Consider the following 18,933-nt stretch of genomic DNA (forward strand, 5'->3'; position numbering starts at 1 on the left):
ATTGACATATTTCAGAGCATACATAAAAATAAGAGTAATCTCAATGTATTTTTTTCTGGTAAAACATTTTATAAATAAATATACTCTTAATGCCAAGGCTGCCCAAACCTCAGTTTATAGGATAGTCCATGTCGGGTTGTGACACAGATAATCTTATACCCAGCACCTTTGTATATCCCACTCTGCACTTTTCAATCCAATCAAATTCAGAAATTAATTTACTTAAATACTATGCTATTTTATTAGATCATTTCTGACACCTTGTTTTTTTGGGGGGGAAAAATAACATCATCAATCAATGTCATATACACCACAGAATTTTATTTCAACAGCAACATTAAAACTGAATGCGTATTCCATTTACAAACATTAAAAATACATTACACCATTTTAATGAATAAAGCCATGAAAGATAGATGAGAAGCGTATGACCTACTTTTTCTGAACTAAAGCACTGTACGTACCCCTAAATTTCATGGATAGGGAGTACGTTATGGCTTGATCTCTGGAATAATACGAAGCTACCACAACCAACAAACATGGTGTTACCTCATCTCTGATTGGCACAAAACTAATAAAACCACAACTGTATTGTTTCCTTATAATAAACTTAGTGCAATTATTAAGCTTATGTAAGTAGAATTGCAGTCAAGTGACTAGAAAATAAAATGTGCGGAATGCAGCAATTTATTTGCAGCAGTAATTATCCACTTTGCTGCTAAATGTGCGTTTAACTGACAGCCATAAAAGTAATTGAGAACCTGCATAAACCCACCATGCTCTAACGAAGTGAGAGGAAAGTGAGGCAGCTTATGCTGCCGGTGAACTGCTCAAAAGCGACAAGTATAATAATTTTATCTCTTACATTACCAACAGCAAACCTGCAACCCACTGTGAAGAGAGTGGGTTAAGTGGGGACAGTTATACTGTGGGGTTAAAACAACAACATTTTATCCATCGGAGGTGAAATGGAACATGCTGTGACCTGATCGTGTCACTGTATAGAGTGGTCATCAGTAATGTTAGAGAAAAATGGGGATACAATAACAATAATTTAATTTGGTTTCTAACTTCACTATGATGCCTTATCACAGGGTTAAATAGTAATGAGAACTTTAAGACAATTTTAGTATTTTGTAGTTTGTGCAAATCTCATTACACCAAGCTCTGTGACAAGCAAGTTACTATACAGTGTATAGCATGCATCAGAAACAGTAGTAATTAAACCGTAAGCTGAAACTAGCATGTTGCATTCACTGTCATTAGTTTACAGATACAACTCGCATAGCTCTGGAGCTGCAGAAGGAGAATATTTTGCTAAGAACCATTTTTTTTTTCTTCTAATAAAAAAAAATTCACTTTTAAATACTCTTTCATGAAGGAACCAAGAAAAAATTGCATATAGTTTCCTTCAGGGTTTTTTTGGCAGTTGTCTATATGTCACAAGTAACAGACAATCATTTTAATGCTAGTAAACTATCTGTAAATAGTTTGAAAGGCCACTTAATAATTATAAACATGTACCGAAATCAGCATGGATTATTTTGTGTTATTAAAGGGACACTTTACTCTTCCATTTTGTTTTTTAAATTATGCATATAAAAAACGGAAAGAAACCTACTTTGGAAAAAATATTTTAAGAAAATTCTATAAAAATTTAAATTGAAAGTAGCAGTAGCACAAAACTGATACTATGGTAATCCTCACTAGCTCATAATAATAAATCTGTCTACTCTTCTACTTTTTTTTTTTTTTTTTTAATCATTGCACGGATAAGATTTTCTGTTCTAATGCATGTGGGGCATGTCAGTACCAATAGAAGTTAGGGAACTGTCCTTATTAGAAGGAAGAAGAGGCAGCACACCCGGGAATCCAAGTTAAAAACCCTATTTTATTCCGGCATGAGAAAGAAAAACTACAAACACAAGGAAGGGGGGGGGGTGTGCTTACGCGTTTCGTGCCGTGCAGCACATAGTAATTTTCTGTTCTAATGCATGTAGGTCATGTCAGTACCAATAAAAGTTAGGGAAGTGTCCTTATTAGCCAGTGAGCAATTGGTCCCTAAGGAGGATGACGTGCACAAGCATGAACCTCTTGTTGGTTTAAGTTTGGCCTATGCGCCTTTAATATTATCCTAATTTAGACAGAATATACAATTTAAAAATCCAATTTATTTTTTTCTCTTGGTAACCTCTGTAGAAGAACATGGATAGGCTGAGGGGTGTGTAAATATGTTTAGCACTATATGGCAGCTTACAACAGTCTATAACATTGTGGCAAATACTTCTGCCATATAGTGCATGCTTCCGGTGCTATATATGTTCTTCATCAAATAATATCAAAAGATTTTTTAAAGTGCATGTTTTATCTGAACCATGAAAGTTTAATTTTGACTTTTCACTTTCATGCCCCTTTAATATGTTCAAGTAGTGATCTTTCATGTGCATAATATAATTATTTTCAGTTCGTTTAAGCTTAGATGAAAAAGAATGCTAAAATTGTTGTCATATATATTGTGTGAGGACAGATCACGAATGACGGTTCAGCTTTAAAACCTAGTCTAAATCTAATTTTGATCTTTTAAAGGGAGATTCTTATGCGAAAATAAAATGTTCTGATTCTTAAGAGCATTGCAGTAGTGTCCTTTGATAAATGTGTTTAAATCTACAAAAGGGCTAATGGTAGATTGTAGTTGGCTTTTTTATTTGATTTATCTTAAAGATGGCATTCAAAATTTCCATTTTTAAATTTCTTTCCTGAATAAAAAAAAAAAAAAATTATGATATTTGCAGTGGCGTGTCCCTAAGTACAATTTATTGCTTTCAGTCTAAATAGATTTTTTTTTTTTTTTTTTTAAACCTATTTTCACATGCAAATACTTCTTTTTCATATGCATAATATAAATTTGTACAATGGCCGAGATATAACAAGCAGCGGGCAGACAGGGGTGTACATCTTTGCCCCTGTCCGCCTGGCATCACATCTAGTGGGCAGCAATATGCTGCCTGCATTTATCATTGCAGACTACTGGAAGTGTGCCACACCAATAACGTGAGCAGGGGCTCTTAATCTCCCCGGTCAGAAAGAGATACGCCACAGAGCAGTTGGCGTAATGGGCTAAGAAGCAGCAGTTTGATGACCACTGCTTCTTAACTCTCGACTGCAGGCTCGCTATTACAGCTTGATAAATGGAGCCCAAAGTCAATGAAACACACAGCTAAAACCCGACTTGGAAGCTGCAAGTCATTGCAGCTATTGAACAGTGCATATCCAGTAAGCCAATTAGGAGCAGGATACTCATGTAACTGACAATCACAGGCCATATACAGTTCTGAAGCTGCAATCTCTTAAGTCTCCCGAATGGGACTGAACTATGTGTTTATCCCCATTTGCAGGTGGTTAATATTAAAGGGACAGTCAAATCCAAAAAAATTATGATGATTCAAATAGGGCATGTAATTTTAAACAACTTTCTCATTTACTTTTATCACCAAGTAAAATGTGTATTATTATAACTGTGTTGGTTATGCAAAACTAAGGAATGGGTAATTAATGGATTATCTATCTATTAAAACAACAATTCCGGTGTTGACTGTCCCTTTAATGAATTCATATTTTAACCCCTGATATGCAGTTTGTGTTACCAAATAGCGTTATATGGGGTTTGCGTTACCAATAGCGCGGTCTCGCTACCAGCAGTGACATTGTGCTATTTCCGTTGACCAGGGTGGAAGGGTATAATAGCGTGGTCCTGCCGCTTGCAGTGGGACCCGCGCTATTATAAACATGGAACTCCTTAACGACATACTATGTACATTGCTGGTTGTTAAGGGGTTAAATTGAGAAGACAGTTATGTGTTTAGGAGACAAACTGGACTTTTACAACTTTACAGAACTGGGAGGGAAGGGCCGACCTAATGCAGAAGTAAAATTCTAAATCTCTTTTTCCCATAAATTTTCCGTCCCAGTGTGTTGGCCATAAAAACCTAAACTTGCAACTGTGAAACTGGGGACCGTCATGGAAAATGGATTCCGGAAAGCCTTATGTGTGAGCAAAACTATAATGAACATTATTTAATCATCATCGTTTTGTTGTGTTTGAGAGAACTTTGTAGATAATGAAACATAGATTTAATAAGCAGCGGATGCTGCTTTCTACCCCTATGTTTCATTATCTACAAGACTGCTGAAAAGGTGTCAGACTGCAAACATCCCGATCCTATTGGAATGATTGACACCCCCTGCTAGCGGCCGCAAATGTGCAGGGGCGGCATTGCACAAGCATTTCACAAGAAATGCTTGTGCAATGTTAAATGCTGACAGCGTATCATGTCCGCCTGGCATTTAATAAGTTGACCCCAAAGTTTCTGACCAATTGTGGATCGTCACATACTTCCCTCATAATGAAAATAGCTGGAAAAAAGTTTTTGTTAAGATCAAAATGTCTCAAACCTCACTTTCCATATCTCATTTAAAATCTAATTTAAAACGTAATATATTCTTTATGACTGCTCTATACTGCATGTGCTTTAGTAACTAAGAGATTTTCCTGTTTTTTTTCTGTTCCGGAAGTACTAGCAGACAGAAGTTACTTGAGTTCCTTTCTGCTAATAATGTTCTGGATGGTTCTGCAGACAAGAGATGAATTCTTGAACTGGACATCTCTCATAACAGATCTTATAAACAGCCACAAACAGAGGGAATCTGAAGAGAAGAAAGCACAGGTTAACTTTTGCATTAATATCAAGATTGCGTTGTTTTTTTTTTCTCAGATATTTGTAATTCGATTTTCAAGTAAGTAAAATTCTGCTTCACAATTAAGGAACTTGTGAACATTATATCATATAACATATTCTGGAATATTATTTTATAACTTAAGTTATCAACAACATTCAGCAAGTGTGCTCTTCTAGATGCTAAAACCAAACAAAAATATTTCCTTTTTAGACAGAAGACTTTTTTGCAGCAACCACAATAAGAAAACGGTAAAGGACAACGGCTTTAATCAATCAGGGAGATAAGTCCAGTCTACATGTCCTATCATTCCTGCAGCTAATCTCATTTTAAATGTCCATTTGACTTTTTTTTTTTTTGTTTCCTTGCTTTTTATTATTTAGCACTGAAGACTCCTTCATCTACACATTTCCAGTTGGACCATTCAGGCCATATTCAGGGCTTACAACACAAAGTACTTCCTGATCTGAATGGGCTCAGGGCTTACAACACAAAGCACTTCCTGTTCTGAGTGGGCTCAGGGCACATTCTACCAGATCCATTTGCACTTCATGGGCTTTTCAGGCTTCATTGGCAACGCTTTGTCAAGCTGTGGTTCGAAAATCTCTGCATACTTTAATTTGGTTGGATGTGAGGCCATCTGCCCCCAAAAAATTCAGTGCAAGGTGTTATTGTCGGTGGTTTTCTAGAATAATACATTTTGTGTTGAGCAGTTTATTTTGTGTCTTTTTTGCTCACTCTTTAAACATTATAAATAATTGTTATTCACTTTATTAGCCAGGTAGAACCAAGATAACTAAAAAGTAACATAAAAATATACAGCACTTTCTATATCTTGGCTCATATCCCTAGATAATAATCACTAGGTTCCCTCCCTTGTTCTTTCCTGTCCATTCATTTCTGGGGTGCCACTGCACATTATATATAGCTGTTCCAGATTTCCTTTCCTCCAGATTTTGAATCTTTGGAAGTTTCTTCCTTGCTTCAGTGCACAGTGATTTTTTTTATTCACATTATTTGGACTTTCTATTTTATTTTCATTATCACTATTTCACTGTTTGTGATCATTTTTTTTTTATTTTCCTTGAATCTTTAATGTCTGCTTTATAAGTGTACTCGTATGCTCTTAGCTACATTCCTGCTAGTATTTATCTTGCTGGTCCCCCTATTTTACCTTTTACCAAGATAAACTGATCATCTGTCTGAGTCCAGACTCAAAATCACACCTTTCTCAAAACATTTGTCTTCTCTACTTGTGTCCACATTAGAATAGTGGAAGACTGACGGACTTTTGTCACTCTACATGAATAAAATAAAAAGCGGTTTCCACTGAGGACATGTGTAGGGTGACAGTCTGGTCCTCACCTCACGCATAAAACCTGCAGGAATATGAATCATTGCAAGTGATGATGCATCAGACACCTGATGAAATACATGATGCATGTTGTTTCTGTTCCAACAAGAGACTACAAGGTTGAAAAGACTATCCAGAGGATGAAAAACTTTGTATTTATAGTTTTGTTCCTCTACCCAAAAAAGAAATTAAATCCACCAATTCAGGCTAGAACAAAGCTACAGCCTTGCCTAAGTCCTTAGGTGGAAACAGAACTTAACTAGCAGAGAGCTAGATTACGCACATTAACTTCACTAGAAGTAAGCTTTTTGCACGCATCAGGTATTGTGCATATTACAAGATAAAAGTAAAAAGTTTGCGCACAAGCACTAATCTGACATGTGCAAAAAACGAACTGTGAATATCGCGGACGTGTTAACGTATTCCCCCGTAGGCTTCAATGGAGCATGAAAAGTGCGAAAAAAACTAACAACTTTACTCATGCACAAACCAGATTGTGTTTTCTTAACTGCGCTAACCCAATATGAATATTTCACATTCCAATGTTCTTCACATAGCAGAATACGTTCTATTTATACTTAAATACATATTTTTTATATATATATATATATATATATATATATATATATATATATCTATATATATATATATATATAATCCTGAATAAAGCACACTCTCACTTTCAAGTACATCCGGCAAGGTGCCCACAGGTTATAATATAAGAGAAGAGATGAGGCACTCACTGGTCCTTTTCAAAAAGTGAATGAAATTTAATCCGTGGGGAGTGTGTCGCCGAAACGTCACACGGATTACATTTCACTTTTTTGAAAAGGACCAGTGAGTGCCTCATCGCTTCTCTTATTTATATATATATATCTTCTTTAAGAGGTATATTGACGACCTCCTGATTATATGGAGAGAAACCACTACATCATTACAGGAATGGTTGGCTGAATTGAACCAACAACATGAGTCATTTAAATTTAAAATTAACTGACATGATAAAGAGATTGAATTTCTTGATTTAAAAATCTATAAAGAAGATGGTACACTCAATAATACTCTTTACAAAAAAAAAAAACGACTGAAAGAAACTCTCTTTTAGAGGCCTCAAGTTGTCATCCACCAACATTGAAGAAGGCACTCCCCAAGTCTCAATTTATGAAAGTTCAGAGAAATAACATTAAATAGGACATTGCTTCGGTTCAACAAAAGGAGATGCAACAGCGTTTTAGAGTAAGGGTTACCATCACTACAGAAACCAGATACTAAACTTTGGGATCAAGAGGATAAGAGAATATTTACTTTGTTGACTACATATGCTACAGATAAAAATGAATTTAACCATATACTCAGGAATAACTGGAGAATATTACAGAGTGATCAATCTTTACCATTCAAAGATATGGAAGTACTGAGAATAGGATATAGTAAAGGAAGATCACTTAAAGATAGCCTGCAATTGAAGGACCCCACTCACTGCTATTCGAAGAATTGGCTAGACAAACATAAGCCCGGATGCTATTGCTGCAGTGGATGTACCACTTGTAATGGCATACTGACTGGAAAATTCTTTAGTCGTCCCAGACACAATAAGTACTTTCTTAAACACAGAGTAACCTGTATTACTCCCTATGTTGTTTATTTACTACACTGTCTGTGTAGTTTATTCTATGTCGGAAAAACAATCGATAACCTGAGGACGTGAATGGACAATCATCGAAGTGCCATAAGACAGGCTATAAAGAATAATAAATCATATCAGCCCGTAGCACGCCACTTCCAGCAATGTGGACACAATGTATCAGATCTTATATACTTCATCATTGATCATGTACTAGCTTTAAAAAGAGGAGGAGACAGAAATAAATTGCTCCTAGAGAGAGAAAACAGATGGACATTTGAATTAGGACTCAATACTAAATTTGAATGGCATAGTTTCCTGTGAAGCTGTTCCTTAAAGCTACCTAATAGTCAGCAGTGAATTGTTTGCTTAGTCTGAGTATGATGTTGCTACTCTTTTGTGTTTTCTTCATTCTTCTTTCTTTCTTTTTTTTTTTTTAAATAATTTTTTATTGAGGTTTTGCATAAGTAATAAAAGCATACAGCAACTCTCATAACCGAAATAACACAGTGTACATAAAATACAATACAAGAATAATAGCAAGAAACAAAATGATTGCTAACATTTGATTTCTGAAACCTCTATTTTATATTTTATATGAAGCTTTCATGCATGACTATTTTGCAGGTCACTGAAGGACCCAATTAGACAGGTAAGACTGGTGAGCTATGATAGTCGTCTTAAAAACCTTTAATTGGTATATAAGTAGAAAAATATGAACGTATATGAGTTTCATTAAGTGTTGGCTTGAAATTCAGCGGGTAAGCACCGCTCAGGTAACCAACACTATATGAAATATTGGAACCCCTTCAAATGTTACATGAGGTAGGAGGCCTGTGGTAGAGTCTGGCAATAGATGTATTAATATAAAATCATACATAAACATGTGCATAAGCGCACATGTACCAAAGAGCACTCTCCTATATAGACCCAAACAATATAGCAACAGTAATTTATAATTAGAAAAAAAGAGGGCGCCACATAGCGTGATATTGTTGACTCAGAACCCAAAATAGGTGATAGATGTTAAGGCTTACCAAAGGTAATGGCACCGTGTAACTGGTGCTGACAGGCAGGCTAACACTTTCAGTGGTTAGCACACTGGGTGGCCTCCGGCAATCTGTGCACAGGTGGTATTGGCTGCTAGCTGAGACGCTGCGGTATAGCAGAAACTTAGAAACCTTTACCAGGAAGGCTCAATACAGAGAACAAAAGCAGGCAAAGGACAACTTCCGTATATTTAAAATCAATAAATTTTAATCCATACAAACTGCTACGTGTTTCTAGACCATAAACCGGTCTTTTCTTCAGGCATACAAACAATGGATATAAATTCATTAAAAGTGTTAACCTTATAAACAATTAAAAAACGGAAGTTGTCATAGATTCCAAAAAAAGACCAATGAAATATAGGTGGTTACTTTGAATCTTATTTGTGTTAATCGGGCTTAGTCACCTGTATGCTCAATTGGCACCTGCAAATGGTTATCCAATGAAACACTCGAATATTCATCTCAATCTGCCACAACAAACTTGAATGTTCTAAAGTGTGCCTGCTCAAATAAATATAATAAAATACTTAATCTGCCTATGTAAACAATGTGTGAGTCTGAGTATGATCGTTTGAAAAGTATGTGTGACCCCATGTAAAAAAGGAAAATAGAATTGTCAATTAACAAAAAATCTTGTATTTGCATTGGATGTGAAGTGTGTCAATTTATCTTAATTCAAATCTATGGACATAGAGGCGTGTGAATGTATATTCGGCAAATGGTGTGTATTGAACATGAAACCACGATGTAATTTAATAAGTCACAACAAAGATGTGTGTGTTACACAAAATCGTGACCTATAAGTCAGAATATATTCTGAACAATACTTGATTTTGACAGGGTAAACTATGTAAATTAGTTATAATTACAAATTTCTATGTAAAATGTAATCCTTGTGATAAACCACAACCTGTGAATAAAATTCTTATTGTATTCATCACTGATATGAGGGACTCAAAGATTCAAAATGTTATATAATCGTCCACAATTGGCAAATGAGACTGGACTCACAGCTCTGGATGTTAATACGCAGAGGTTCTTTAACCTATAGACTCTAACGAGAAATCTGTGTGATCCTAAAGATGGCTTATGTTATGTTACTATAAGGGTATCTGATCTTACACTTCTGTGATTGAAACTTGAATAGATGAGTCTAGCGAATGATTGTTCTGATTTGTTATTATTTGCTTCGTTTAATAGTCATTTTTTTATATATATATATATTTGTATTCTTCGTTTGGGAAATGAATGACCAATAGTGTTGAGAAACACCATTAGTAATAAAAAATTAGTCTCAATGATTTAATAGTCTTGTTGTCTATACAATAATTTTGATCATTTCACAAAAGATTGGGCCATTCTTCAAAACTCCTAGTTCGGAGAGTTTGTGGCAACTCTTCCAATTTTTAAAACTAGATCTAATGGTTACCTCGGGATATTGAAATTGGTCTGATATATCTAAAATGAACAGTACATAAAGTATAGTCATTCTTACCATCAGCTATTGTTGTATGCTATTTGGTGTTTGATCTAATGTGCCTAATGTATCATGTATCCCTATGTTAGTGATGTCTAGTGGGCTGGGACATATTGAAACTATTATGGCAGTCCATAATGTGTGTTTGCTGTTAGAGTGGTGGAAAAAAAGAAGTGTAAGATCAGATACCCTTATAGTAACATAACATAAGCCATCTTTAGGAACACACAGATTTCTCGTTAGAATCTATAGGTTAAAGAACCTCTGCGTATTAACATCCAGAGCTGTGAGTCCAGTCTCATTTGCCAATTGTGGACGATTATATAACATTTTGAATCTTTGAGTCCCTCATATCAGTGATGAATACAATAAGAATTTTATTCACAGGTTGTGGTTTATCACAAGGATTACATTTTACATAGAAATTTGTAATTATAACTAACTTACATAGTTTACCCTGTCAAAATCAAGTATTGTTCAGAATATATTCTGACTTATAGGTCACGATTTTGTGTAACACACACATCTTTGTTGTGACTTATTAAATTACATCGTGGTTTCATGTTCAATACACACCATTTGCCGAATATACATTCACACGCCTCTATGTCCATAGATTTGAATTAAGATAAATTGACACACTTCACATCCAATGCAAATACAAGATTTTTTGTTAATTGACAATTCTATTTTCCTTTTTTACATGGGGTCACACATACTTTTCAAACGATCATACTCAGACTCACACATTGTTTACATAGGCAGATTAAGTATTTTATTATATTTATTTGAGCAGGCACACTTTAGAACATTCAAGTTTGTTGTGGCAGATTGAGATGAATATTCGAGTGTTTCATTGGATAACCATTTGCAGGTGCCAATTGAGCATACAGGTGACTAAGCCCGATTAACACAAATAAGATTCAAAGTAACCACCTATATTTCATTGGTCTTTTTTTGGAATCTATGACAACTTCCGTTTTTTAATTGTTTATAAGGTTAACACTTTTAATGAATTTATATCCATTGTTTGTATGCCTGAAGAAAAGACCGGTTTATGGTCTAGAAACGCGTAGCAGTTTGTATGGATTAAAATTTATTGATTTTAAATATACGGAAGTTGTCCTTTGCCTGCTTTTGTTCTCTGTATTGAGCCTTCCTGGTAAAGGTTTCTAAGTTTCTGCTATACCGCAGCGTCTCAGCTAGCAGCCGCACAGACGCCAATTAAGGAAACACTGAATACCACCTGTGCACAGATTGCCGGAGGCCACCCAGTGTGCTAACCACTGAAAGTGTTAGCCTGCCTGTCAGCACCAGTTACACGGTGCCATTACCTTTGGTAAGCCTTAACATCTATCACCTATTTTGGGTTCTGAGTCAACAATATCACGCTATGTGGCGCCCTCTTTTTTTCTAATTCACAGATACCTTTTTCCCAAAGATCAGAGGAGCCTTGCCGCCTGCACATTTGACTGTTTCAGAAGACACAGCACCATTTCCTCACATGGATTAGTATGGTTTGTCCATAGACACTAAGTACTTACACCATTTAATATTTCTGTCAGCGCACCCCGCTCTCGGTTCCCCACGGGGTTCCTTTTGTTCTATAGTAATTTATAATATTTAAAATACCGATATATCTGTAATACCTAAAACCCCTGCTTTCCCCAAATGTAATAACCCACAAGAGAAAATTGTGACGTTAGACAACTCCATAATACATGAGAATACACAAGTTTGCAGAGAACTCTATTGTTACACAGTGTCAAACAGATACCAATACTCAGTAGCGCTGGATACTGATTATTTGGGAAGTTTTAGAAAGTAGAAGTGTAAGGGAAACAGAGCTCTATTTCAATCACATTGCTCTTAATGATAGGAACGATGACCAATAAATCTATATAATTCCAATACTATTGTCTTGGTTATTCTTAATCATTTGGAGTCTGAAGTATATGCATGTGAGACACATAGACAGCGATATGGTTGACTTCTAATATATAGGCTCTATATAATATAAGTAGTGGGAGTATCGTGAGCCTTATATTGCAGTTACCAAAACATTCCTCTTAGTGTAACATATGAATAGGCAGTACTGGATCTATACTAAGGGATGAGTGTTTAACTGTGCGTGACATACAGAGAACAGGTATGTAGTGAGTCTAGAGTACCTGTCGCCAGCAAGATTGTTATTAACAAGGGCCCAGATGTCTGCAACAGGGGCATAGAAAAGGTACAACTCATCTAGTGGCATATGAAATGTTAAAAGGTACCCTTAAATAAAATAAAATAAAAAAACTGAATATGGGCGAGTACTTACAATAATAGCCATCAGCATGTATGCATATATATATAAAAAAACCTTTCCCACCTAATCCAGATATTTACAGCACCGATAAAAGGTAATACTTAGTACAGCTGCCTGGTTAGGGTAGATCAGAGAGCTCCCTCTTGTAGACACCCACACAAGCAGGTAAAATTGTAACACAAGATGTCGATTTATACATAAAAATACAAGGAGATATAGCAGGGTCTGATGATATACTTAGCTAGACAGGTACATATGCCAAAAATCACATATTAGATAGCTGTAATGTCAGACAGCAGTGTACGGTCATTGGGGCTAGTCCCAGGGGTGAGTACTTGAGAGCATGTAGTCTATTAAAAATTATTCCAAACTGAGACTTATCTAACTTATTGTTCAAAAGTATGATGTAAAGACATAAATGAAAAGTGAGAGGGTAACTCGTGGTAGGCCATCTTCCATTACCCTTAGTTTCTTGCGTGGTTAACCTATTCCATCACGGCTTGACAATGAAAACAAGGCCAAATAAACTTTGGGAGCGTCTTTGAAATAGCATATAGCATGTAGGCTCTGCCAGCTCAGACCATCCGTTAGACTCTGTGCATGGATGGATAAGCAGCTCAAGGATACTCCTTCTCTAAGGGCCGAGTGGGTAACTACGCTCTCAGTATCAGTCTTATAGGGCTGAAGCAGAGACCCCACACTGGGGTGAGAGCAGAAGGCTGAATGTGAGATTGGGGTATTCAGGAGCACTCCGACACTTGTCTCCTTTGCCGTAGCATACAGTGCAGTGATCCGTTGTCGCTCTGTAGCGATCTCATGCTGCATAGCAAAATGGCATCCATCTTTTTCCCAGGGGCCGGCCGCATCCCCCATTAAAGATGCCATGGTAAGGGATCTAGGCTTTTCTGCCGTATGTGGCGATCCACAAGCTGGTGCATCCATCTCCTGCCGCTGGTAAAAGGTTGCCGTATCTGCTCTTTGCTGAACAAAGTGTGCTGTAATATCTTCTGCTCCAGACTCCATTTCTGTTGTTTCTTGAAGTGGGTGTCTTATAAGGGACATGAGGCTTTCAAACTGCCTGCTCATCTTTTGGTCTAGGTTGGTTAGCAGTTGGTGTATATCGTCACCGGCTTCCTCCATCTTCAATTTAACAGCGGGTATATGATATAGCAAAGTTAAAAGCTTTTCACCCAGAGAACTGGGGGGGGGGGGTTATTGAAAAATAGTATGAAGTCTTAAGCTTTCCACATTAGGGCTCCCTGTAGAGTTGAATATGTAATATTTATGTCCAACGGTGCAGCATTTTCTGCTACAGATTGTACTCCTTAGTTATAATAGCAATGCCGCAGAAAAGGCAATATAATTTGCAAAATAGTCATATCATTTGCAGAGCTCCTAAATTTCACGTCTTAGTATGGCTGCTGCCTAGCCACGCCCCCTTCTTTCTTTTTTATTATTATGTTTCTCTTTCTTTCTTTCTAGTTTCCTCACTGTTACATTTATTTATTTTTATTTGTTTCTATTTGTTTTTCTTAGGTTTATTATTATTTTTAATTTTTTCATTATTATTTTTATTTTTTATTAATTATTATTTTTTTTATTTTTTGTTCATCCTTTGTTTATTTTTGGTTTTGCTTTTGGTTTCTTTTTCTTTGTTGGATTGTCACTTTTAGCTGCACTGTCCCAAGGAGCATATTAATTCGAGTATATGCTCATAGGATAAGGTATTGCAGCTTATATAGCGTATAAGTAAGGACAGTTATTGCCCTCTAAAGGAGTGCTTTTTGTTCTGAAGTGATATTTTAAATAAACCTTGTTCCTTTAATTTAGTTTTTTGCAGCTGATAGGGGATTAAACATCTTGCAGCTGATAGGGGATTAAACATCTCAGTATCTCCTTTTTTTGCAGCCGATAGGGGATTAATCATCTCAGTGTCTTACCTTGATCTGCATATAGCCTCTTGCTTTTGACTTGTTTTTATTAATATGCACTTTGATCTTGTTTACACAGTTTAGTATGAGGAGTTTAGCCGTAGTAATAAACACGGCGGGTTGCTAAGCAACGGGTGCTGCCTGATGACGTGTGCACAGTTCTGCGCACCTGCCGTGTTTCACTTGTAAATGGTGTGTATAGGAGGTGAGTAGGGTACAAGTTTGTTCTATAGTTAGGTATTTTTGTTGGTCTATATATAAAAAATCAGTGTGCCAGCAGTGTAAACAACAGAACTAAAAAAGTTCCTAGTAATCACACAAAAATACTCATAAAATTGAGTGTATAAAATGGTGGTGATGTGCAATTAAGTGTATACAAAAATCAATATAATAGATATGGGTTATCCGTGATAACCCCAAAACAACTTACAACAGAATTAATGTGATTATAATCAGTATCAATATAAATACATATATATAGTGACAATAAAGTGACAAAAATATATGACAAACAAAATTAATGTCCAAAATTTGTGCCAATATGGAGTATATAACTCTTTCCCAAACCGCTGGTAAACGGTTGATTATGCGGTGGCAGGCAGCTTCTTCAAAACTCTTGTTGGTGGCCCAAGACGAACGAATCTATAGATAATGATATAAACAAAGAAGGCGCCACCATAGTGCGAAATCAGTAGTAAAAACACGCCAGCCAAGCAGATAATAAACTACTTACAGGATTTCAGACACTTGAGAAGTGTCACAAGCGCATCCTGGACTCTTAGGAGTCGTCCAGCTAACTCCCACTCCTGCAGTCTCGAAGTCAGGTAGCTATCTGTATCCAATGATCTTGAACTGGAAGGAAGACAGCGTCTGTGGTGTGATCTCCTTACCGCCGAACTCTCCAAAGAGCTATAGCCAATTGCTGTAAGGAACAATCCTCCAACAAAGGATCGGGGTGCAAGTGTGCAAGTGAATAAAAGTTTGTGGCACAAAAGTCTTGATTAAAAGATTAAAAAGACTTTATTAATGTACAACAGTACAACAAATAAAGTCTTTTTAATCACTAGCACCACGCCTGGACTGTGGTAGCTCATAATGGATACTGATGTGGAGAACATACAGACCCTCACTTTCACGGAGGATGATGCAGCCAGAATTTTATTTAATCCTGAGGAGGTGACTACTGGTGGCAATACAGCACAGGCCATTTATTTGGCATTGTTGAAATTAAAAAAGAAAGAGGCTGACCTGCGACTACATGGGGTATATTTGTCAGAATATTACAGAAGGCTCATGATTCCAAGGGGCTTTAGGATACGCAACCAACCCACTATTGGACGTAACAACCCAGAGTTTTGCAAGCGCTGGTGCGCAATACTCAACAAATGCTCCCTAGATCTCATTCTTTTGGTCACAGAGGAGGTGAGGAACCAACTTGACAGAATCAAAGTGGAGATTCAGGAATGGGAAAGAGATAAGGTGTCTATTATGATTGATGACTCTTCAGAACAATGGCTCGACAAGTTAGCCTCTCAGATTAAGGAATATAAGGACACCCTGGTGCAATTTAAAAATAGGAAATTGCAAACGGTAATTGAGGACCACAAAGAAAAAATGGTGTATAGATGGCTTAGTGGTGGTGACAACAGAAGACCATTCCCTCAGAGACGTAGGAGACAGAGATTCCACACGAAACAGTCTCTTCAAACAGTCGACAGTAGCTCTGGATCTGATACAGAAGCAACACAGGGTATGAGTGGAGCAACTGGTGGCCAATCATCTGGTCATCAGGTTTTTCAAGGGGTCACCACCCGAGCCAGCCAACGAAGACAAGGAGGAGGCCCCATATTCGGAGGGGAGGCTGGAGAGAGAAAGCCACCACTACCACCCAGACAATAACCATCGCCAGTCCCGTTGAGGACTTAGTGGTGAATATTAGCGATCGAGTTTTATCTATGGCAGAGATAAGTGTCTTGAACAGAGGCCTAAGTTTTGTCCCATCGGGCAAGGGTGATGAGTTTACCAACTATATTGATTGTCAAAAATTCCAACGGTCGTTGAGACTAAAAGTATTTTTTAAAGATTACTCTGCAGATGGTGATCAACAAAGGTTCAAGACAAGGAGTTCTTTTGACCCTCCAAGTAATAACGCCAGTATTAAGACTTTTATGAGATTGGTCTCTCAGGATCTGAGGGGGTATGAGTCTAATAGATATCATACTAACTTGTCTGTACAAGAAAAGGAAGCCATTATGACACTCTCTAGGGACCCTGATATCGTAATCAGCACCTCGGACAAGGGCGGTGCGGTAGTGGTTCTAAATTACAAATACTACAGTGAAGAGATCAACCACCAACTCAGTGACTCTGAGACCTACCAAGTACTGAACAGGGATCCTACCAAGAGCTTTCAACTACTTATCGATCAGGCTGTACAAGAGGGGTTCAATGAAGGTTGGATTGACGAAGACACAGTTGGGTTTCTGAAGATTGAACATCCAGTCTGCCCAATTCTGTACACACTTCCCAAAATTCATAAAGATTTGGAAAAGCTTCCTGGTAGGCCCATCGTCTCTGCCCGTAATTCTATCACCTCCCGACTAGCAATTTTTGTGGACCACTTTTTACAACCACTTGTGAAGAACATGAGGTGCTACTTAAGGGATTCTACACAGCTTATTGAAGATATAAGAACCATCACATTTGAAGAGCCGTATATTTTGGCTACGGCAGACGTTGACAACTTATACACAATCATCCCGCATGAAGCAGGGAAACAGCATGTGTCTGATACCATGGACAAATATCCTTATGTTGGTCCTTCTAGGGATTTCCTTATAAAATTGCTAGATCTGAGCCTGCGGCTAAACTATTTCAGGTTTGAGGGTAAGTACCACCAACAAATATCAGGTACGGCCATGGGATCGAACGTGGCCCCCTCAGTAGCCAACATCTATATGGAGCACTATGAATTATCGGTGATGGGGATATACCAGAAACCTGAAGTATTGTTTTACAAACGGTACATAGACGATTTATTGATCATTTGGAGTGGTACAGCAATTGAGTTGGAGTCATGGTTTGCGCATCTCAACTCCCTTGCGAACCCAGTAAAGTTCAAGCTGAAACAGGATCCGTCAAGTATTGAGTTCCTAGACCTGAACATCTTCAAAATGGAGAATGGTCGATTAGGAACTTCTCTGTTTAGAAAACCCACTGATAGAAATTCAATTTTACATGCCACTAGCAACCATCCAACAGCACTTCTTAAGGCAATCCCGAAAGCTCAACTTTGTCGGGCTGTTAGGAATAACAGTGGTGTGGCTAGAAGATACAAACAACTAAATGAAATGCAGCAATGCTTCACACAAAGAGGATACAATCCCCATCTGATTCAACAGAGCAGATTGACAGCTGAAAATGAGACCACGGCTTTGACTACATTCAGGAGCAAAGATGAGCAGAGAATGACCTTTACGACCATCTATAGTCCCTCCACGAGAAAATCACTGAGAGAACATTGGCACATTGTGCAAGGTGACCCCTCACTTCCATTTAGTGGTTGGCAACATCCCAGAGTGGGGTACAAACGCGACAAGAATCTAAAAGATCTCCTTATGTTGACTGACCCAATCCATTGCTACACACCTGAGACGTGGTTGTCACATAAAAAGAAACTGGGGTGTTAAAGGTGTTTCGGGTGCACCACCTGCAATTCTATGATTCCAGGGGCCACTTTTGGCCATCCGCATCGCAACCAGCGATACAAGATCAGGCATGTACTGACTTGTACTACCACACATGTGGTTTACCTATTAAATTGCAGTTGTGGGCGGTTTTATGTGGGTAAAACCACGGATGACGCCAGAACTCGGTTTGCCAATCATAGGTCATCTCTCAAAAAGGGTTCTAGTGACCAGCCTGTAGCCAGGCACTTTGTGGAAAAAGGACACGGACTCCAGGACTTAAGATTCACCCTAATAGATCACGTCTCCCCACTGAGGCGGGGGGTGATAGAGATACACTTCTCCTACAGATTGAAGCCAAGTGGATCTTCCGGTTGAACACCCCATGGACTAAATACGATGTTTGACTGGCATTGTTTCTTATAGTTATGTATCCAGTTTTGGTGGACATTGCCTGCTGAGTGCCAAGACCATTGAACCATTCGGGTCGGACCAGGAGAGTCCATGTATCATCCAACTATTACTCATTTTTACTAACTATGTGCTGGTATATGTAGTCCCTTTGGCCTATTCTCTATCACATTCCCTACTGGTGGCTAGTGTTACTTGCTATCTGCATGTTCTTATTTGGCTATTAATCACTCCCTCTCATTATGAAAGTGGTGCTGAATAGGGGAGTAATGAGCCGTGCCGTATGAGAGCTATATCTGTGAGAATGTGTGCTCTGATGGATAGTTTTACTGATTTCCTTTGTGGGATTGATTTTG

At 37.6% G+C, this 18,933-nt stretch overlaps 1 protein-coding gene across 1 annotated transcript in view; it reads right to left on the reverse strand.

Annotated features, from left to right (window-relative positions):
- Positions 1 to 301: 301 nt before the first annotated feature.
- Positions 302 to 18,933, reverse strand: part of LOC128645221 (glycerol-3-phosphate dehydrogenase [NAD(+)], cytoplasmic) — a 147,460-nt gene continuing 128,828 nt past the window's right edge. The window contains exon 8 of the mRNA XM_053698046.1: positions 302 to 4,704. Within this exon, the coding sequence (XP_053554021.1) occupies positions 4,608 to 4,704 (97 nt within the window). The 3' untranslated portion in view covers positions 302 to 4,607. The remainder of the gene's footprint in view (positions 4,705 to 18,933) is intronic.

The sequence above is a fragment of the Bombina bombina genome, chromosome 1, assembly GCF_027579735.1.
Source record: "Bombina bombina isolate aBomBom1 chromosome 1, aBomBom1.pri, whole genome shotgun sequence".
NCBI lineage: Eukaryota > Metazoa > Chordata > Amphibia > Anura > Bombinatoridae > Bombina > Bombina bombina.